This window comes from Zingiber officinale, chromosome 1B (assembly GCF_018446385.1).
Source record: "Zingiber officinale cultivar Zhangliang chromosome 1B, Zo_v1.1, whole genome shotgun sequence".
Lineage (NCBI taxonomy): Eukaryota > Viridiplantae > Streptophyta > Magnoliopsida > Zingiberales > Zingiberaceae > Zingiber > Zingiber officinale.
The window spans coordinates 2,266,669-2,288,083 of NC_055986.1; the positions used below are offsets into that span (position 1 = coordinate 2,266,669).

Sequence of the window (21,415 nt, forward strand, 5' to 3'; positions counted from 1 at the left end):
GAAATTAATGCAATGTGTGTATGCATGCTGACACTTTACAAGAGTCCAATCGATAAGTCACTGCATCGGGTGAGGTAGCTTGTGGCTTTGAACCTTCCGTAGTGAAATGCTATCGAGTATACTAGGCTGCGCAGTGAACGTGATGTCTTGAACTGCTCAGCTGTTGGTGTATACTTAGACAATAACACCCATACAGAGATCTATCTCACCTACTTTAGGTTCTCATGGTTGGTTCCGTTTCGGCCATGGATACCATCTTGGATTCATGAGTGTTTCATTGCGTGTCTTCACACTCACATAGGTGGCACTTCTATCAAGAGTATCCTACCATACTCCACCTTATCAGGTATAGAAGTCACTAAAAGCATAAGCTTAACCTCACTACATGAGGTAGGACAGCACAAATTCATCCTAGGATTGGGATAGAGATAAACTATCTAATGTGCTGGACCACAACTTCTGTAACTTCGTTGTCCCATTGAACCAAGATCTTGGGATCTCCAGTCAACAAGGTTGGGTTACCGCTACAGTCGTTTTTAGTTGTAGATTTTTAATCTCATTCCTCTTGATGAGCAGTATACTTGATCTCGACTCAACCCCTTCGTTAGAGGATCTGCCAAATTATCTTTGGACTTAACATAGTCGATTGCAATCACTCCATTCGAGATCAACTGTCTAATGGTATTATGTCTACGACGTATATGTCGTGACTTCCCATTATACATATTACTCTGTGCCCTTCCAATCGCCGATTGACTATCACAGTGGATTAGTACGGCAGGCACAGGTTTCACCCAGCTAGGAATATCTTCCAAGAAATTTCGCAGCCATTCAGCTTCCTCAGCTGCTTTGTCTAGTGCTATAAACTCGGATTCCATAGTTGACCGAGCAATGCAAGTCTGCTTAGTGGATTTCCAAGATACTGCTCCCCCACCGATCGTGAATACATATCCACTAGTGGATTTGGAGTCTTTTGTATCTGATATCCAATTAGCATCACAATATCCTTCCAACACAGCGGGATATTTTTCATAATGTAATCCATAGTTCATAGTATATTTAAAATATCTGAGAACTCGCATCAATGCTTTCCAATGGGTGTCGTTTGGATTACTCGTAAAACGACTCAGTTTGTTGACCGTACAGGCAATATCTGGACGTGTGCAGTTTGTGAGATACATCAAACTGCCTATTATCCGAGAATATTCCAACTGCGATATGGTCTCACCATGGTTTTTCGCTAAGTGTTGACTTAGATCCATAGGTGCTTTCACTGTAGAGAGATCGTACGCATTGAATTTTTTCAATACAGATTCTACATAATGGGATTGTGTTAAAACTATCCCTTCTGATGTCCTGAGAATTTTAATTCCCAATATAACATCTGCTTGACCCATATCTTTCATATCAAAATTTTTTGTCAACATTTTCTTTGTAGTCATGATTACATCATGATTACTGCCCATTATTAGCATGTCGTCTACGTATAGACAGACAATTACATAGTCTTCAAGTGTTTTTTTGACATAAATGCATTTGTCACATTCATTTATTCTGAATTCGTTTGACAGCATTACTTTGTCAAATTTTTCGTGCTATTGTTTAGGTGCTTGCTTAAGTCCGTACAACGACTTAACAAGTCGACACACCTTTTTCTCATTTCCAGGAGCCATGAACCCTTCGGGTTGCTCCATATAAATTTCTTCTTCCAACTCACCATTTAAGAATGCAGTTTTAACATCCATTTGATGTATTTCAAGGTCATACAGTGCTGCAATGGCTATTAGCACTCGTATGGACGTAATCCTTGTCACCGGTGAGTATGTATTGAAGTAATTAAGGTCTTTCTCTTGCTTGTACCCCTTGGCTACAAATCTGACCTTATACTTGTCAATTGATCCATCAGCTTTATACTTACGTTTTAGTATCCACTTACAACCTAATGGTTTATTACCAGAAGGAAGGTCTACTAATTCCCAAGTATGATTATTCATGATAGACTCAATTTCACTATTGACAGCTTCTTTCTACATTGGAGCATCGGGTCTAGAGAGAGCTTCACTTAATGTTCTTGGTTCCATTTCTGACATGAAAGTCATGAAATCTGGCCTGAACGATTTCTCAACTCTAGCCCGTTTGCTACGACGTGGCTCTTCACTTTGATCTTCAATAGTCCTTTTATAACAGCTAAGTTCGGTAACGTCATTTTTGTTTGAACTTCCGTTGTTATCACTTTCAACGTTTCCCTTTTTATTTGGGAATACGTTTTCAAAGAATATCGCATTCCGAGATTCTATGGTTGTTCCCACATGTATATCAGGAATGTCTGATTTGTGAACTAGGAAACGATATGCACTACTATTATAGGCATATCCAACAAATACCGCATCGAACGTTTTAGGTCCGATTTTTTACTTACTTTGGTTTAAGTACTTCGACCTTTGCCAAGCACCCCCACACTTTCAGGTATTTGTACGATGGCTCGCGACCTTTCCATAGTTCATATGGAGTTTTATCATTTTTCTTATGAGGGATTCTGTTGAGAATGTGATTTGCCGATAATATTGCTTCCCCCCCATAAGTTTTGAGGTAAGCCTGAATTTATCAACAAGGCATTTATCATTTCTTTTAGTGTCTGATTTTTACGTTCGGCAACACCGTTTGATTGAGGTGAGTAAGGCGCCGTTGTTTGATGGATAATGCCAGATTCTGTACAAAATTCATCAAACGGTGCACCATATTCTCCACCTCTATCGCTTCGAATTATTTTAATTCGTTTGTCAAGTTGGTTTTCAACTTCTGTTTTATAGGTTCTGAACGCCTCTAGGGCTTCGTCTTTACTTCTTAAAAGAAAGACATAACAGAACTTTGTGCAGTCATCGATAAAAGTAATAAAATATTTTTTACCTCCTCTAGTTTGCACAAATTTCAAGTCACATAGATCACTGTGTATTAACTCTAGAGGAGTTGTTGTCCTTTCCACCGAATGAAAAGGTAGTTTTGTCATTTTCGCTTCCACGCACACTTCACATTTGTGTGTTCCGTCAACATTGACGTTTGGTAATAAATTTAATTTGACGAGACGTTTGAGAGTATTATTATGCACATGTCCGCCACCCGCCACGTGCGCAATGGGCGCTTTGTAGGCGCACTTTGCACTTCGTAGGTGACATTGCAGTGCTTACGTGACACTTAGGGAATGGATGACTACCGTTGATCAACGTTGATCAAATAGGTATGATGGATCGCTTGTGATGCGATCTAGAGCGTTGGATCGCAAAGAGTAACGATATGACGGCTTGGGATGAGACTTGATCTGAAGCATTGAATCAATGGATCCAGATCTGATGACCGATGACAATAGGAGAATGGATGATCTAGATCGATCCAGCCCAAGGAACATATCCACTCACCCAAAGGACACTCAACCTCTTCTTTCAGTATAAATAGAACCCTCCAGATGATGGAACAATCCGTTAAGCACTGTAGCGGAGCAATATCGTTTACGGAGATAGTGTCGAACACTAGCCTCGACGATCAGTTTGCATACTCCAGAAGCTACCCGGGATAAACAGTCGTAAACGATATTTCGTGCAAACTGATATGGCTACCAACGACATTCCGACGGCCGTACCGGCCGTCGTTCCGACCGCCATTCTGACAACCATTCCGCATGGAGAAAAGCCGGAGAAATTCACCGGAACCGACTTCAAAAGATGGCAGCACCTGTCCTTTTATTTTTGTGTTGACTCCATTAACACATCTTCATTAATAAGTAGAGAATACACATCGAGAATTTCCGATGTGGGACTATTCTCCCATGCACTTTATTAATGAATAATAAATGTTATTTTGGGCCGACTTTAAACATTAATTTCTCATTCACCCTTAATCGGTTTTGAGCAAATTAATAGTCTAAATTTGTCTACGCGAATCGTAGATTTCAATTTTGAAGTCAATTACAACTTTCAACAATTGATGGCTTCCTTCCTCAAAATCGTTTTGGTGCATTTAAGGCCCCAATATCTAACAAAAATTCTTATCAATATGTTAAATAAGTGATAAAATAAAATAAACAAATAAATTTAAATTATCAAGCTCAATAACTAATCAAATAACTGAAAATTTTAAACAATCAAACAATTTTAAATTGAGAGTTCGATAACATCTAAACGAACTAATCTCGAACAAAATTCAAGTCAAGGTTGAATTGAGAGCTCGATAACATCTAAACGAATCAAACTCAAACCAAACTTCAAACAAACTCAAGTTTATAAAAAAAAAAAAAATCCAACTAAGTTTGAACAATTATTTTAAAGATTTGATTCATTTTAAACTCGGCTCAACTTGACTCATTTATCTTATCAAATAAGTTTAAATACCCTAAAGCTTAATTAATCTGTGATCTAATAATAATACTAATTGTTAGTAGTCAAATTACTTTTAACTTTAACGAAGCTGTGTAGTTGTAAAAGAATTGAATATTTATGAATAAATTTAATATTTGATTTGATTATATTTGTCAATTAAATAAATAAAATTGACGAACTCAATAAATTAAATAAATAAATTTAAACACATATATTTATTAATAAACTCTTAGTAAATAAAAAAATAAAGTTCTATATTGTCAATCTTAATAATAAATCAAATAAATTTTAAATATAAAAATTTTAAATAATCAAATAAACTTGAATTGAGAGTTTAATAGCATCTTAACAAACTAAGCTCTAGCCAAATTTAAATCAAGTTCAAACTTATAAACAAAAAAAAAAAATCAAATCAAATTTAAATAATTTTACTAAACTTGATTGATTACCTTAATAAATAAGTTCCCTTGGCTGTGTGCACTGGAAGGTCATTTCCAAATGCCATCTTCTAAAAGAAATAGAAACACTTTATTTATCCATCTGTTTACAACAAACCTGAATGGAACACTGAGGCACGGTCACAATGTACAAATTATATGACTGTCGTTCAGCAGAATGGCCATCTTTTTAGTTGACAATATGCATGTTGTCGTCGTTATAAATAAAATGGAGAAAACAAAGGATCTAATATTTTTAATTTCACCATAAATGGCGAGGAAAAAAAAAAGTGTCTTTTACAAGTCCCTATGTCCTATGATAATATTGACTATCTAGAAGGGCCTAGTAATGCCTTGGCATATGCAATGGGCAAGGTAGCAAACTTCTTCGCCTTCCCTACGTAGGCTCGCTTCGTGAAGTTGTTGTAGTCATTTGCTTCAATGGAATCAAGAATCTGTCGATACAGCAGCGACGAAGCCAAGACCTGAAAAAGGAAGAGCAATGATGCCATAGATTGTTCAAAGAGATTCTGCGATAATCAATCTTCAATTTTAAATAAGCTATATGATCTTATACCGGCCATCTACTAGCTGAATTCAACTCATAGATGCCCTTCTCAGCGACATCGAAGAACATTCTGGCTCTCTTAATTTGCCCCTTCATGAAGTTCCTCCATCTATCGGTCACTTTTCCTTTGAAAATATCATCATCCGATAGGCCAGCTCGAGCCAATTCGTCTTGCGGAAGGTACACTCTTCCCCTTCTGAAGCTGAAACAATGCAAGAACACAGAGTATGTGATTGAATCAGCCAGAGTGCCCCTGTTAACTTTAGGAGATTGCAACTGGAAGGGAGTTAAAACTCACTCCTCTCCGACGTCCCTGAGTATGTTGGTTAGCTGATTCGCGATGCCGAGAGCCAATGCGGCATTGTAAACGCTCTCGGTCGGGGCTTTTGAATCCGGAGCAATTCCCATTACAGGAACACTCATCAGGCCCACGGTGCCAGCCACATAGTAACAGTAGAGATAGAGCTCGTCGAAGCTGTTGTATCTTGACTTCCTCAGATCCATTCTCATTCCTTCGATCATATCCTTGAATGGCTGTATCAGCAAGAAGTTAAGCAATCTAATTCAAACCACCTTTGTCAGTAGCTTAATTGAATTACCTGAATGTCTACTGGGTATTTCAACGCAGTGTCTGATAGAGCAGCATCATACATATCATAGGGACGGCCATTGAACAGATCTTCCAATCGATTCTGCCATCGATCCAGGGCAGCAGGTGTTATGTGGGAAGAATTTGGACCGTCGACAAGTTCATCAGTTCTTCTGCACCATACTGAACATCAAAGCAAAAGAGAACCAAAATTTCAATGATGGTCGAAAATGAGCGAGCTAAGCTTTTGAGTAGTTTAATTTGGCATTCATACCGTAGATTGCCCAGATAGCCTTTCTCCTCTCTGGAGTCATGAGCAATGTTCCTGAAAACAATCAAACTGCATCAAAAGGAGCATTTTTTAACATGTTCAAGAACAATTTGCGAAGGGAAATCAGGATTCCCTAAAAGAAGCCTTTTTTGGGGGAACATTACCGAGATAGAAGGTTTTGGCATACTCGGCGCAGACCTCGCCGCAGCGCTCGTAGGCCTCATCGAGTAAGTGGCCGCGCAGTGGGGCGGTAGGGACCTCGACGGCCGGTGGCGTCCTCCGCCGCGCCTCGCCCACCAACGCCGCCTGGCGGAGCACGACCCCGTAAACCAGCTGCTCGGAGGTGAGAGGCGGCACGGCGACCTGCAGGCTGGAGGAGACCGCCGAGCGACCGCTGCTTCTTCGGAAGCTCCTCCTACTCCCGTTGAGGAAAGGCGATTCTTTGGGCGACGCGACCCAGAGAAGCGAGCCAGAAGACATGAGAGAGGAGAGAAGGCTCGATGCTGCTGCTCCACCGCGCGATGCAGGATCGAGAGGACTCTCTGCGTTATCTGTGGCGCCGCTGCTGCTGACGGTTTAAAAAAGGGATGTGGATTGAGGTGGACGTGGAGATACCGCGGCCGGGCGAGTGGAGGACTGAGCTCGCTGCTCTTCTAACCACATCCTCTTGTCGTCCTGGCCATGCGAGCAGATTCACGGGGTGGAACCAAAGCAAAGATAAAATGCAACGGGAGCCAGGAGTGTAATTGCATGCGGATAGTGAAATCGACGTTACTCGAACAAGTAGAGTTTTCTTTTTCTTTTCTTTTTTTTCTTTGATTGTTTTTAGGTTAATCAGATATCCATGATTGGTGGGAGTAGAATTGAGCAAAAACACTTTTATTCCAAAATTGCATCCGCCTAAAATCAGACAAACGCAAACGCTTTAGAACAAAAAACAAGGAAAATTTTTAATTTTACCTTTATCTTCGTCGTCTCCCTCTGTGAGAATTGCTGGTATTTGAACTCGGAGATTATTTATTAATTACTGTGTTCATCAACTCTGTTTAATGCTAAGGACAAAGTTTTGGCATCTTCAACTTCGTCAAATTGTAAATAGTTTAATATGACAGAATCAGTAGAAGAAGATGCTCGTTGCCTGCAAACTTTGTCAAGGTAAAATGGGGCATTAAATGTTCGTGCGTGAGCGTGTGGTGGTGGGCAAGTGTGCATGTCTTGTTGTGAGGGTATCAAAATTACATTTTGTTTCTTATTCCCTGCGATTGATTCCATGTTTTAGGGTTCTCTCGAGCACATTCTAGAATTCAAACTAAAATTATAATCATTTTTCTAAAAATGTTTTGATGGGTCAGCCCATTCATCTCAGAATGTGAGAGTTCTTGGACACTTGTTGGGACAGAGACTTGAGAGACAGATAAAACAAAACCTCCGAGAACAAGTTTTGTTGTCCACATAAACTTTGGGTAGCACGTCAAGTGCTCACATAGCAATTTTGCCATAGGATTATTTCTTAGCTGCTTTTTCATTAAGCAAACTTTAACCGAATGAAAATCTGTATAGGCAGTAAGATGGTTGTGAGGTTATTCAGTTACAAACTGTTCATGACTACATACAAACATCATCCCAACTGCTTGGTCTGAAAGTAACAAAAAATAGCATCATTCTGTCATTTGAACACACAGCTAGGCACAGTGTTCCAGTGTTTTCTATGAAAAGTGGGTTCATAAATTACAAAATTACAAAGAAGCTACATGTGCGTTACTACTTAGTGCATACAACTTTTGGACCTTTCATCAGGGGCCCCAGGCAGGAAACCGCAAGGAAAAACCCTACTGCCTGGGTTTGGGTTTTCGGAGTCGGGATCATGGATAAAGATCAACTAGTACCACTTCTTGTTGAGAAGTTTAGCTACGGTTAAATCTGCTCCACCAAATGCATCCATCACAGCTTTTGCAGAGCGGAATTCTGCTCTTGCCGTCGAACTGAAAAAAAAAAGAAGAAATAATGGCACGAGGATATAATGAATGAGAACATCAAGATGATGATTTCTATATAGTTCGTAGATTTCATTCACAGATTGGGAATAGAGCTACAGAGGAATACTATAAGCTCTAAAAGCAAATCAAGTCTACATTGCGTTTTCAAATAACTTATTTAGAAACCATCTATAAGGGGTAAAATATGGGTGAACGTTCAAAAAAAATCTCCTGGCAACATACTATTTGCTCTGAAATATCATAACTTCAATTTCTAAATTTCAGTTTTTTTTTTTAACAATCCTCTGATCAAGATGACTCGATATACTGATCTTACGGCAGCTAACACCAAATCTCTCTCATTCTCTCTAAACTTGTCAAAACCAGACTTAATTTGGACATCGATTCACATATTGACCAGAGTCCAGATGTTCAGAATAAAGAATGATGGAAAACTTACCCGCTTCGCATAACAACACATGGCATTCCTACTCGTTCAGAACCATAAACACCAGGTTGGCTTCCTGCTATAAGCACACAGTTTTGTATAGGTAAGCATGCATACTCAGCTCCAGCTCGTAATGTAGCAATTATATCCTCAAAGCTGCATTGAGTTAACACATCACATTTAGCATTGCTAGTGTTTTTTTTTTGTTTTTTTTGAACTACAATAGAGCAATCAGTTAAAAGACCAAAGTAGCCATTGACCTACTACATTTGCTCTAAATTTCTTATTTTAGAAACTGTAATGAGACGCAACATATTGCAAGGCAGCACCAATCTGAACCATGTTTTAACTGTTCTGGGGATATAGTGACAATCAAGCAATGAAAAAATGTCCTATCCAGATCAGTTTAATCTGTTGTTTCTATTTGGTGCAGGGGATTAGAAAGACTTAAAATCGAAATATTCTACTACTAACTATATGCATTCAAGTCCTACATTTCCAATTTCAGGTGGGCAAATTTAAATAGGACACATTCACGTATATATCTGGCTCTACTCAACAATAAATAGAAATTTGGATAGGTTTTATCCAATTCACTTTCAGTGGTAAGCCAGCGCTTTGTTTGAGTGTAAAACAAATAACTAACGATGTGTTCCTCTGACCTGAAGAAAGCAGAAAAATGAACATAATTTGCAAGGACAAAGGATTAAAAAACTAGAATTCCAGAATACAAATTGAAATTGAAATTGAAATATACACTAAGTTCCATCAGAAATATCTTTGGAATTGTCGAAAGAAAATGCCATTTAAATAGAAGATATGAAATTGCAGACCTTTCAGATGAACTGGTATCAATATCAACACTCAATTTCAAAATGGATGCAACATCATGGGCAATCCTTTGCTTCTCCATTGAAGCTGCTTGATATAGTAAGTATAATTAGTATTTTTTTTTATTCTCCCACAAAGACCTCCCGAAGTTCAAGTTGAGCTTTTCACCTGCTTTTCGTACTTCTTTAGCAAGTAGCTCATCCAAACTAGAGGATACTCCTTTCCCCAATACAAGTTGTCCATATAAACTATTTTTCACTTCTTCCTTTCCAACTACTTTTACTTTTTGCAAACGTTCTTGGCCCAGTTTGCCAATAATAGACCTGAAATATAAACAAACATACAAAGTAATGCATACCACTTTATACATACCAGCGAAAGAAATTTAGAAAGATAAAAAAGGTATTTGTACAAAATGAGGAATCATGTTAACCAACCAATACCAAGAAACCTTTTGATCATCATCATCATCATCAAGGTATGGTATAAGTCTGTCTACTAGTTGCCTAGTTGGCATACATTGTACCAGTACTTAACAATGGTTCGATCTAGGAGTGCAATAAGTCAATACCATGATACCTATTGATAAGTGGTAAAGTAAAACTTGGGTTTCATATACATCAATAGTGCAATATAACTGTGTGAGCAGGTTAGTTGTTTAGTATACACTAGTAACATACTTGTTTGGTCGGAAGTCAACTCAAATTTTCATCGACATTTCATCCACAACCAATTGGCAAGCTAAGGTGGTCTGTTAAAGTTTAGGAAAGAAGCTTAGGTGCCTAATTGGTAGCATACCAAGGGTTTGATTGTTGAATTCACATATAACAATTTTATTAATAAATGTCCATTTGAAGTTGTTTATAGTTTTGAAGCTAGTCAGTCAAACTGTCCAACTGATTTGTTTTCCTCGCCTGTCTCTTTCCATCAATTTGAGTTGGCTACGAGCTTTTATCTGTGTACTATAGATACACATCGTTTTGTTAGGAAGAATATTGCACTAATTAATGAAAACTATACAATACATGGTAATGCACACCCCAGATTATTGAGTAGAATATAGAAGATTGCCTTTGCACAGATAGGGCCCAAGCACACGAGAATTCTTTTTCCAAAAATTTCATGTCCACTACACTGACCCATTTCGCATTGTGTGAAAAAAATGATTATTTGTTTAATGTTCCAACTAACTAAAACAAAGTCCAATTTCCAATAAATTTGCTACCTTATCATCCACTGCTACATCTCCCCAAAGGATATCCCTTCATATAATGTTTTGATTTGAAAGCTTATATAAAAGCTTTAATGTATTATTTGATAAAATCTTCAAGTATTAAATAAACTTTTTCTGCTGCTTCCTCTTTCTCTTGCAGCAAGATGGAGTATAGCATGCGACGTTGTGCTATATCATCTCATCTTTCTAAGGAGCCTATGAGACAGCATTATAGATATGATAACATAACAAACATTTAATTCAGTTATCTAACATATTCAAAAAGCAAGATTAAACAAAACAATAAAAAAAGAATGTTAATGCACTTGAGATTAACTACTAAATACAATATCCATTTAAGCCAAGGACCTGAAAGAATCACTAGGGAAATTCAAGCAAAATATAAACTTTTTCAACTGATTTTGCATCTGAAATATTTATATCTTGCAATATCAAATGGCATAATAACAGATGAGCAAAAAACCTGCATGCTTTCTCCCCATATTTGCTGTAGGCTATTAGCAGCACAACAGGTACACCTTCATGAAGTGCATCATCAATAAAACTACCAGTCACAACAACAGAAAATTAAGGCACATAAACAACGGTTAGACAATTAATGCAAGAATAAGAAATATTAATTCTTTTAAGTAACCAAATAAAGAAGCAATAGATCCAAGAAACAAATAGTTCCATATGATTACCAACAATATTGTATTGGGGATAAAACACAAAGTTGTTAAAATGCCCTCCAAGATACTTGTTTCAGTGTCTTTAGGATGCCATGCTATATCGACATCTAAATTGAGAAGGATGAAATAGTAAATTCTCATGGATCCAATGTCAGTTTCCTTTCCTAAATTAGAAGAAAAAAATAGTTCTGGAGATTGAAAATAAAGTTTGTCTCTTATTTTTAATAAAAGGCCAACCAGGTGATAGTTGACTAGATTCTCTGGTAGTGATCATCTAATCCATGCCAAGTAAGGAGCATGTTTGTGTTTCCAACTATCCATGAAGAGTCTAGCAGTGTTATAGGTTGTTAAGAAAAACTCAAAGCCTGCATAAAAAAGTTGGCGTTCCAGGCCGAAGGTACAGGTACATTAGAACAACAAGCTGTCTGAAAAAGACATCAGTGATCTAAAACCAAGTATGAGACATATGATTGCACCGTGCCATCCCAGAAGAAAGACTAGAAAATCACATAGTTGTATGCCGCCTAAAAATTATGTAACTTCCCAGCAAAAAATATAGCTCAAGAAATAATGCAAGACATGTTGCAGTTAAAATACTAACTAACGATGAACATAACTTACTTCCCAACACCAGGACGCAAAGTTAAGCTGCTCGAGGTAGCAAAATCTTCCAAAGCTTTTTTCTGCCCAAATTATAGGCATGGTCTATTAACATGAAACATGATATAGCACAATAGCCAACCAAAATGGATCAGAAAATGGTGATAATGATAATGAAGCCCAGATAGTAGCAACACTCTAGACTATAAAAAGTTGTTACTTAGATGATACATAAAGAGGTTGAGTATAATATCATCTACAAAAAAAAAAAAACAAGTTCTTGACAATAAGAATACAGGTATATTGAGATCTCCTCTTGAGAAATCCAACTAAAATCAGCAGGTTTTTTGCCATTCTATAAGAGAATTGCAATGATATACCATAAGAAGTAAAATTTGGGGCTATAAAAAGTGGTTGTTAAATTATACATCAATACATTTCAGTATCAATTGCAGAAAGTAAATTCTTGACGATGAGAATCAAGGACTCATTTAGATCTCCTCCTGAGAAATCCAACTAGCAGTTCTGCACCTATAAGAGCCAGTTTCTTGGTTGGACATTGCAAGTAACTCCCAACTAAGTTAATAAATAAAAAGCATAAAAGCTTTGTCAATTAAGACTAAAGACATTGAGATGCTTTTTTCTTGATTATATGTCTGTCTCAAGCATGGTTACTTATTCTAAAATGCTCACAGGTAGAGAAAGTGCTGATACAAACATTCACCTTTTCACGTAAAATATTTTTCATGAATATTTCTTTCTCATTTGTAGGCAATGAAGCAGGCCAGCCAATCTACAAAACAACAGGACATAGTGAGATAGAAGAACCTTTGAGAATGCAAGTATATGAATTCATACCCTAGCTTTGGAATTGGTTCGTTCATATTTGACATTGACAAGCTCTATGCATATTGGTGAATCGTGAATCACTCAACACTCAAAAAAAGGAAGGAGACTTGATGCATGGATCTTCGAAGATTTCATTTCTTGTTTACTTGGGAGCAAAGGACAGGAGAGGAAGTAAAGCGAAAAGGGAAGATGGGAGGCAAGAATATGAATGAAAGTTACAGTATTTTTCTCTAAATCATTAGGTTCAAATTTCAGCAGATTGACAATTGAGGATCAGTCAAGTGAATGATCATGCAATTATTCAAAGATCTTCCTTAAGAGGATCAGTCAAGTGAATGATCATGTAATTATTCAAATCTCTTCCTTAAGGGCCCATCTATATGGAAGGAAGAGGGATGAGAGGAAGGAGCCAAATTTTGTCTCCCTTCTGATGTTTACTTGGAAGGAATTGTTAAGGACGGATCAAAGGGATCTGTGCGGATTTGTTTTTCTCGCAAATTTCTCTTCTACCAAATTCAAATTTGGACAGAATAGGAGAGGGATAATTTTTTATTTGCCAGATTACTATTTTATCTTTATTAAGTTATCAAAATTACCATAGTTATGAATACCACTAAACCTACCTTTTGGCATTGCTCCATTTTTTGTCATCCACAATATAGAAGTCAAACCTGCCATCTTTCACACAAACAAAGTCATCAAAGCCTCCACTTCTTTGCAAGAACCTCACGTCATATAAGTTGCAAATATGTGAATGGAGAAAACCATCTCTATGGCCAAACCTAAGTAAAATGATCATTTTCCTTTCTTTCGTTCCTCTCTATCCAAGAAGACAAAGGAATGGTTTAGATAGTGAGATTCTTTTCCTTCACATTTCTTCCTTCAAAATAGACATATTTTAGTACCACTTCTGCCCTCTCACTTTCCCTCCACCTTCCACTCCTCATTTCCACCCCCTTCCTTTCCATTTCCTTCCTTCCATCTAGATGGGCCCTATAGTAAACAAAATAAAAAAAGTTATTTCTCACTCTCCTCCCTCCCTCTACTTTCCTATCCCTCCTTCCATCTCTAGATTGCAGCTGTTAGTGAGATCATGGTGAGTGTTATTGCTGCACTTGCCCTTGTTGTGATGTTTTTGTCTTGAGGATGTGTATATTAATGCACATTGTTGCATTCGTGACTGTTTGCAGATTGCGATTGTTGATAATGTGGATGGCGCTAAGTGTTGGGGGTATATTTATATCTATAGTCGTACTTTTTATATTCTTATCTAGTATATTTGTGCTTACGCCTTGCCTTACCTCTAGCTTCAAAAATAGATGTCCACTTGGTTGTGCAAGTTCTCAGGGGTTGTTTTGGTTTTTGAAAAGGCGGCAGAGGAATGGTTCATTTTGTTATGTACTGCTTGGCACTGCCAATGTTTAATTGTTCCATTTCAATTAAGTCTGTCTAGGAAATATCTATTTGGTAGATTGATCCTAGGCAGGGAATAACATTAAAAAAAAAAAAAAAACATTGAAACAATGTGCTTTAGTATGCAAGTCAAAGGCACCTCTCTTTATGGCTTGATATCCTGTCTATTGAAGAATAGAAACTTTAAAAACTAAGAAGCTAATATATAAACCACAACGCCAATTAGCAAAATTTACCCTGTTAAAAAACAAGATCAACATCCGTTTTTCATCACCAGCAGCCTTCCTGAAACAACAGATGAATGAACTTGATGCCATCGACATAGATCAGTTATATACTACAAGCGTAATGAGACTCTAGAAAATACAACCAAAACAGGTAAAAAATACATGGTTTTACAGAGACCACATCAAAAAGTCTGGACAAGAGAGACAATGAAAGAAAGTGCTACAAAGATCAAAATATCAAAAAGTTTTATCTTAAACTGTGATACAATCATGAACCAATTTGTCATTACATACCTCATCAGATCAGCGTATATTGGTTCTGTCCAATTAGCACAATCCAGCCCAAGTTTCTGAAATGCTGATTGAAATTAAAACAGCAGATTCATTGTTAACAACCTCAAATGGTATGAGCATTATTAATATGTAGGCTGCATCTCAATCAGAGAAAACATTCAATGACTAGCAATAAAAGAGTTATTTTTTCAAGAGAAAATTGGTCAGAAGTAACAAGTTGAGTTAATAAGGGATGAGAATATTTGGGAAATATCACCTGTATTAAATGCTTGACGGTTGCCTAAACGAAATATGTCTGCAACAACACTGGGGACAACAATAAAACATGTAGAGTCACTACATATCACATATCATTTTTGTTAGATGTCGGTTTTTTTGATAACACAAGCAGAATATGCCACCGCAAAGAAGTCAAACTAAGAACTTTCTAATAGATGATTATAACGATATGTCATAACTTGAAGCAAGGAAGATGAAGCACCAATATGGAGAAAATAATCAAAACATTACATATCTAGAACACAAAGAAAAAGCAGATAGCGAAGCCTGAACAAACATTACTAGGATTGCAGCATTGCTCGGATAAGAGTTGCTAGGCATGATGTACTTCTCTCACACTGGTTGGTAGAAGCACAATAACCACATGAATAATTTGGAAGCAAGAATGAAAGAAGAAAATAAAGATACATGAAAAAGAGAAGTAACCAAAATTAATAAAAGATAGATTTAATGTGGTTTGACTGTGGTTATGTTCGTACCTATTATACAGCACTTCCAGAAACATGAACTAACTAGCTAGGAAACATTTACTTCAGTTAAAGAAAATGAAACAGTTTGCTTTTCAAATAGGTCAAACAAGTACCACCACAAATATGATAAGACAAAATCAGGAGAGCTAAATTTCAACAGAAAGAGCTAGTCTACATAACCTTCATAGTTGGAAAATTTTACTATCTTCAGGCAAGTTAAGTTTTGAGTCATAAGCTCCCTATTGAATAGTTTTCGGCAACCCTCTAAGGAAGCATTTAAAGGGATTGTCAACACAAAAATCTCAACTTGTAGCTAAGAACAATCAACTAAAACATTTACATGTTTCAGTCGTATCTGATTCTACAATCAGTTAGGCTTATCCTAGCAGATATTAAGACCAATGTTTTTAAAATTCAAGCTAAAGAGTAATGGGATTTACACTCCTTCATGTCATGCTTGGGCACGGTATTTCTGAACAAAATTAACAGCAGCATGAAATTAACAGAAGCGAAAAATATTTATTAGAAAAAAACAAAGGCGAGGCGGAGAGTCAAACCCTTCGACTTCGAGAAGAAGAGCAAAATCCTGCCCAGGATTCGATTCGTTGATATCTGACAACGAACATCGAGGGGGAGCAGCATAGATTCTGGAATAGGTGAAGTTTTTGCATGAGGGAAAACAGGCAGAATCAAAGAGGGACGAGGCGGAGACGGAGGGAAGCGGCGATGGGGCAGGATTCCGGGAGTTGTCGAGTCTAGGAACTAACGGCGAAAGGAGAGCGCGGCCGACGAGGAGGCATCGGGCGGCAGCCGCCGCCATCTTCCGGAGATTCGAACCCGAAGAAGTGAGATGGCGAGAGAGACGTAGAAGCAGCGGCAGCGCGTGGTGGAGCGACGCCGGCTTCTCGTCTCTTCACCTTGACCACCCATCCATCGCTCGTATACGACTTAAGATACGATTTGCGTCTCCTCGAAGGCTGTAGGAGTTGTGTACAGATAGATATACCAGGGTCGGCACTTAAGTCGTTTCTAATGTTTGCACTCAGATTTTTAAATCATTCAATGCGCGACGCAACGCAATTTGAAGAAAACCAAACATAAACGAACGACAAATAACTCACGACTCCATATTCTACTTTTCTACTTAATTATTTAAATCACTCGATCTAATAAAATAGGGACAATATGTTAAATAATAAAATGAAAAACTTAATGGGAGTATTTTAGTATTTATAAAACGTAAGACATTTTGAAATTATTATTAAATATTACAGAGCATTTTAAATATCATTCTTCTTTTTATACTTATGGTGCTAAGTATCATTATTATTTACCACTTGCATTTTTCTATGTTACTTTATATATGAAATATGGTAGGTTTATTATGATTTTCTTTCAATTTTAACTTTACTGTAAGATTGTTTTAATAAGTAAAACTTACATTCAATTCTTGTCTCTTTTCTTTCATTAGATGTTTTATCTAAATTTAAACAAAATTAAAGTGACTGTATGAATTTCTATTTCATGTCTTGTTATCTTCTCATTATTTTTTTTTTAAGTTTCATAAATTCATCAATTTAATTGTTCTATAATAAGACTATACAGGGACCTGGAATTAACAGATAATATATTAATTATAGACAAGCGAATATCAAGATCCATTGTCGTCTAGTCCGGTTAGGATACCTGGCTTTCACCCAGGCGACCCGGGTTCAAATCCCGGCAATGGAAATTTTTTTTTGACTTTGACTTTGACTTTAACAAATGAGATAGTGGTTTGACTTTGACTTTATTTGACCCCTAAAAACCATCTGGTGTTCTTGCCGACGTCACATTTTACACTTCACCGTTTTACTTATTCCATCGTACACCGTAAACCTTACGCCGTCAACTTCTTGTTTACATGTTTCACAGCTCCACCGTTCACAACCTCCTCCAGCATCTGCACCACCGTCCTCATCGACGGCCGCAGCGCCGGCAGACTCATCGTGCACAGCAGCGCCACCCGCAGGACCCTGACCGCCTCTTCCTTGGCCCACTCCGGCCCTATTCTGCCGTCCACCACCGCCATCACGCTCTCCCTGCTGCGCATCTGCTGCGACACCCAGTGCACGATGTCTTTGCTCTCTCCGTACTCCGCCTCGATCGGCCGCCGTCCGGTCACCAACTCCAACAGCACCACCCCGAAGCTGTACACGTCGCTCTTCTCGTTCACCTTCCATGTGTACGCGTACTCTGCATTTCCAAACCACGTAAATTTAGAGAAATCAATCAAACGGCGATGCCAATCGATGATTCTTAATTTTCAACAACTTGAACAGGATGATTAATTAAGCTTAATCACAACAAAGGTAATAGATTTTGAGGAAACAGAGTGAAGTACCTGGAGCGATGTAGCCGTGGGTGCCGGCGATAACAGGGGCGGAAGAAGCTTCCCGTGCACCGCCTCCGGCTGCGGCGGCGCTGGTGGAATGCAGGATCTTGGCGAGGCCGAAGTCGGCTATACGAGGCTTGAGGCATTCATCGAGGAGGATGTTGCTGGACTTGACGTCCCGGTGAAGGATGGGGCGTTCACCGCCGTGGTGCAGGTACTCGAGACCTCTCGCCGCCCCTAGCGCCACTTGATACCTCACTTCCCAACTCAACTCCACCGCCTTTCCAGGCGGAGGCGCCTCCGCCGGACCGTGAAGCTTATCCCATAGGCTGCCGTTGGGAAGGTGCTCGTATACCAGTAGGCACCACTCCTCGCTCGCGATGCTGCAGTAGAGTTTCACCACGTTGACGTGCCGCACGGTGCTCAATGTTCCCACCTCTGCTTCGAACTGCCTCGTGGCCAGCCGCTTCCGCGGACGCCTCTGCGCCGCTGCCAGCATCGCCGCAGTGCTCCGTTCCTTGGTTCCCTCCGCCGAATTGCGCCATATCTGCTTCACCGCCACCACTTCTCCGTTCGCGAGATGCACCTGATACACCTCACCGGAGCCGCCCTTTCCGATGAGATTTTCCGGTTTGATTCCTTCCACAATCTCCTGGTCGTCGAACGTCACGATCCGGAACGACTTCATGTTCCATGACGGATCTTTTGCGAAGGCCCTGTCGTCGGCCCCGCTTGAGTCGTCGCGGCGCTTCTTTAGCACGATGTAAAGACCGAGGCCAGCGAGGAAGACTGCTACGCCGGCGAGAATGCATGTGAGGAAGGTGCGCAACTCGAAGGTAGAACCCCTGTTGAAGACAAGGCATCGTTTGACAGAGCTAAGTTTGTCGGCGTCGCTGCCATCGACGCAGAGGCCAGGGTTCCCGGCGAAGCTACCATTGTAGGCCGAAATGGCAAGCCCCGACGGTATGGCTCCGGTGAGGCGGTTGTTGGAGAGATCGAGGGAGGAGAGCTTCAGTGCGGGGAAGCTCGCCGGGATCTCACCGGAAAGCTTGTTATCAGACAAATCTAGCGAGTTGAGCCTCGTCAGCTGGCCGAGGCTTGCCGGGATGGAACCGGAGAGCAGGTTCTCCGCTAGGTTCATGGCGCTTAAAGCGACGCACGAACCGATCTCTTCCGGGATCTCGCTGGAGAAGTCGTTGCTCTGCAGATAAAGGCTCACGAGGTTTTGTAGACGTCCGATGCTCGCCGGAATCTCACCTGAGAATTGGTTGTTATACATCTCTATGCCGACAATACCTGCCGCGCCTCCAATCTCCCGCGGAATCTGACCGGAGAACCGGTTATCGGAAATAAAGAGCTGGTTCAAAGACTTGGCTTCCCCGATCCCAGCGCCAATGGAACCTTCGAATCGGTTGATGGCAAGATCAATAATGTTCAAGTTTGGCAAGCTCCAGAGACCAGAAGGAACCTCGCCGGAGAGAGAGTTATTGCTGACCCTGAACCGAAGTAGCGAAGAGCAATTGGCGTAGTTCGCGGGGATCTCCCCGGTGAACTTGTTCTCCAGCATCAGAAGCTTTTTCATGGTACCCTTCCGGCACATATCCGGCGGGATCGGCCCCGTAAAGAAGTTAGTTGACACGTCGATGTAGTTGAACTCCGTCCAACTTCCTAGCTTCGCCGGCAACTTCCCGCTGAACCTATTTGAGTACAACGAGAGGTTGGTGAGGAATCGGAAATCCCCAAATTCCGGCGGCACCTCGCCGTAAAGGTTGTTTTTGAACAGCTGTAACGAAACGAGGTTAGTCAAGCTCCGGAGTTCCGATAGGTCGCCTTCTATATTGTTCATGGACGCATCGAAGAAGGCCAATTTTGATAGATTAGCAAACCCGGTCGGGATACGCCCGGTGAGCGAATTGTTGTAAAGCTCGAGCTGCCACAGATCGGAGAGCTTGGAGATTTCTTGGGGAATCATTCCGGTGAGAAAGCTGTCGGATATCTCAAGGTTGATGAGTTTTGTCAGGTTGCCGATTGCCGGCGGAATTTGTCCATGGATATTGCAGTTGGAGAGGTAAATCCAATTGAGCTCTGTCAAATTCGTCACCACATCGGGGAAAGGATTGGGATCGAAGGAGTTATCCCCGACGTTGAGCACCTCCATCGCAGTCAGTCCGGCGAGGGAGCTCCACGGGAAGGCGCCGGTGAAGTAATTGCTCGTCAAGTTGAGAATTTGTAGCTTGTCAAGAGGCGACAGGTCAGGGATTACCCCGCCGAGGGAGTTGGAGGCGAGGTCGAGCCGGCGAAGGCCGGTGCAGTTGTGGAGGTCATCGGAGATGTCACCGAAGAGGTAATTAGACCCCAGGGAGAGCTCAGTGAGGGAAGAAAACCGACAGATAATATCAAAGCGGATTGCACCTGAGATGCCGGTGGCGGTGAGATCGATTTCTGAAACAGAGCCACCAGAATCACACTTGACACCGGCGAAACCGCCGCAAAATGGGTTGTTTGCGGTCCACGATTGGAAGGCGGTCGTATTTGCGGTCTCGAAGGACGCTTTGAGCTGGAGGAGGAGTTGTAGCTCCTCTGCTGGAGCTGCCTCGCCGGCGGCGGCGAAGCAGAGTAAGAGGAGGAGGAGAAGGTGGCGCATGGTGAGAGACCGTGATCGAGTTTGCAGGACGAGGAATTAACACAGCGATATGCGCGAATGCGAAGTGATGAGCTCGAGGGAGTCTTGAGAGTCGACGAGACCGCGCACGAGGGGACGTCCATTTGTTTCCCTTTCGCTTAAAGCTTCACCGGGGATTTGTCGTCTGGCGACGCGTGGGCCTGTCATCCCCGTCGCCGCCGCGTTTGACTCCGGGGGTTCACCGCCGCCGTCGGCGGATGACTCTGGACTCTGCTTTTATCCACTAACGAAACACTCGTGCTGCACAAATAAGATACCTAAAGCTATACCCGGCTTCTCATTGGAGGTAAACAGTGTTCCCGCTAAAACAACAGCAAGTCAAGTTGACATTAACTGATAAAGATTAGATCAAGTTGGTGGATTAGACGGGTAACCGGACGGTATTAGCAAAGCAACAAACACAGGGAAACGTAATTTCAGATTTATTATGATGATTAGTCAGTTGTTTATGCTAAGGCCTGGATAATCATGCCCTTAATTATGATTAGTAACAAATATTCATTTAGGTCGACGTGAAATTGTCGTTATCGTCGTTCTTATCATTTAAGCATTTAGATGCGGGTGTAAATGATTCCGGTCCGGTCCGGTCCAATTCGGTTTATTTGGAAACCTTGAATTGAATCAGCCGTCGAACCGTCCAATTTGGTCGGGTTTAAAATCCAGCAAAGATCGAGTAGAATTCACTGCATATTTGTCGGGTATGAATTTAATTCCTGTCATTAATGATAAAAGCCAACCCTTCGTGTAACATTCAATCCATTACGACTATGGTCAACTCTGGAACAATATCAAAATCTTCTGCTCCATCTTAAATTTGGTCATTGATTTGTT

At 40.2% G+C, this 21,415-nt stretch overlaps 3 protein-coding genes and 1 non-coding gene across 4 annotated transcripts; 1 reads left to right on the plus strand and 3 right to left on the minus strand.

Moving 5' to 3' along the window:
- Positions 1-4,956: 4,956 nt before the first annotated feature.
- Positions 4,957-6,938, minus strand: LOC122046613 (phytoene synthase 2, chloroplastic-like). Its single transcript, XM_042607394.1, has 6 exons — positions 6,400-6,938; positions 6,239-6,289; positions 5,975-6,147; positions 5,674-5,909; positions 5,385-5,577; positions 4,957-5,292 (listed from the first exon to the last, which is right to left on the minus strand). Exons 1-6 carry the CDS (start codon positions 6,713-6,715, stop codon positions 5,137-5,139), a joined length of 1,125 nt encoding a protein of 374 aa, XP_042463328.1. The 5' UTR covers positions 6,716-6,938; the 3' UTR covers positions 4,957-5,136.
- Positions 6,939-7,760: 822 nt separating this feature from the next.
- On the minus strand, positions 7,761-16,540 carry LOC122046605 (CBBY-like protein). The gene is made up of 11 exons (XM_042607382.1): positions 16,085-16,540; positions 15,035-15,084; positions 14,779-14,842; positions 14,494-14,542; positions 12,720-12,788; positions 12,017-12,078; positions 11,188-11,268; positions 9,659-9,813; positions 9,493-9,577; positions 8,672-8,815; positions 7,761-8,217 (listed from the first exon to the last, which is right to left on the minus strand). Exons 1-11 carry the CDS (start codon positions 16,345-16,347, stop codon positions 8,115-8,117), a joined length of 1,125 nt encoding a protein of 374 aa, XP_042463316.1. The 5' UTR covers positions 16,348-16,540; the 3' UTR covers positions 7,761-8,114.
- A 644-nt stretch (positions 16,541-17,184) lies between these two features.
- TRNAE-UUC lies at positions 17,185-17,258 on the plus strand. Its single transcript has one exon. It is a non-coding gene; the product is annotated as a tRNA-Glu (tRNA).
- A 39-nt stretch (positions 17,259-17,297) lies between these two features.
- LOC122046622 (receptor-like protein kinase 7) lies at positions 17,298-20,752 on the minus strand. The gene is made up of 2 exons (XM_042607406.1): positions 17,911-20,752; positions 17,298-17,762 (listed from the first exon to the last, which is right to left on the minus strand). The coding sequence occupies exons 1-2, from the start codon at positions 20,543-20,545 to the stop codon at positions 17,407-17,409; spliced, it is 2,991 nt and encodes a 996-aa protein (XP_042463340.1). The 5' UTR covers positions 20,546-20,752; the 3' UTR covers positions 17,298-17,406.
- Positions 20,753-21,415: the final 663 nt, after the last annotated feature.

Bases quoted from the DNA above. Each gene is read 5' to 3' on its own strand.
- LOC122046613 (XM_042607394.1), bottom strand. From the start codon at position 6,715: ATGTCTTCTGGCTCGCTTCTCTGGGTCGCGTCGCCCAAAGAATCGCCT. The intron at 5,910-5,974 runs GTAATTCAATTA...TTGCTGATACAG, and splicing joins AATACCCAGTAGACATTCAG to CCATTCAAGGATATGATCGA. The intron at 5,293-5,384 runs GTATAAGATCAT...TTCCTTTTTCAG, and splicing joins ATTCAGCTAGTAGATGGCCG to GTCTTGGCTTCGTCGCTGCT.
- LOC122046605 (XM_042607382.1), bottom strand. From the start codon at position 16,347: ATGGCGGCGGCTGCCGCCCGATGCCTCCTCGTCGGCCGCGCTCTCCTT. The intron at 14,843-15,034 runs GTGATATTTCCC...AATTTCAATCAG, and splicing joins CCGTCAAGCATTTAATACAG to CATTTCAGAAACTTGGGCTG. The intron at 8,816-9,492 runs GTCTGCAATTTC...AACTCAATGCAG, and splicing joins GATACCAGTTCATCTGAAAG to CTTTGAGGATATAATTGCTA.
- LOC122046622 (XM_042607406.1), bottom strand. From the start codon at position 20,545: ATGCGCCACCTTCTCCTCCTCCTCTTACTCTGCTTCGCCGCCGCCGGC. The intron at 17,763-17,910 runs GTACTTCACTCT...TTGGAAATGCAG, and splicing joins CCACGGCTACATCGCTCCAG to AGTACGCGTACACATGGAAG.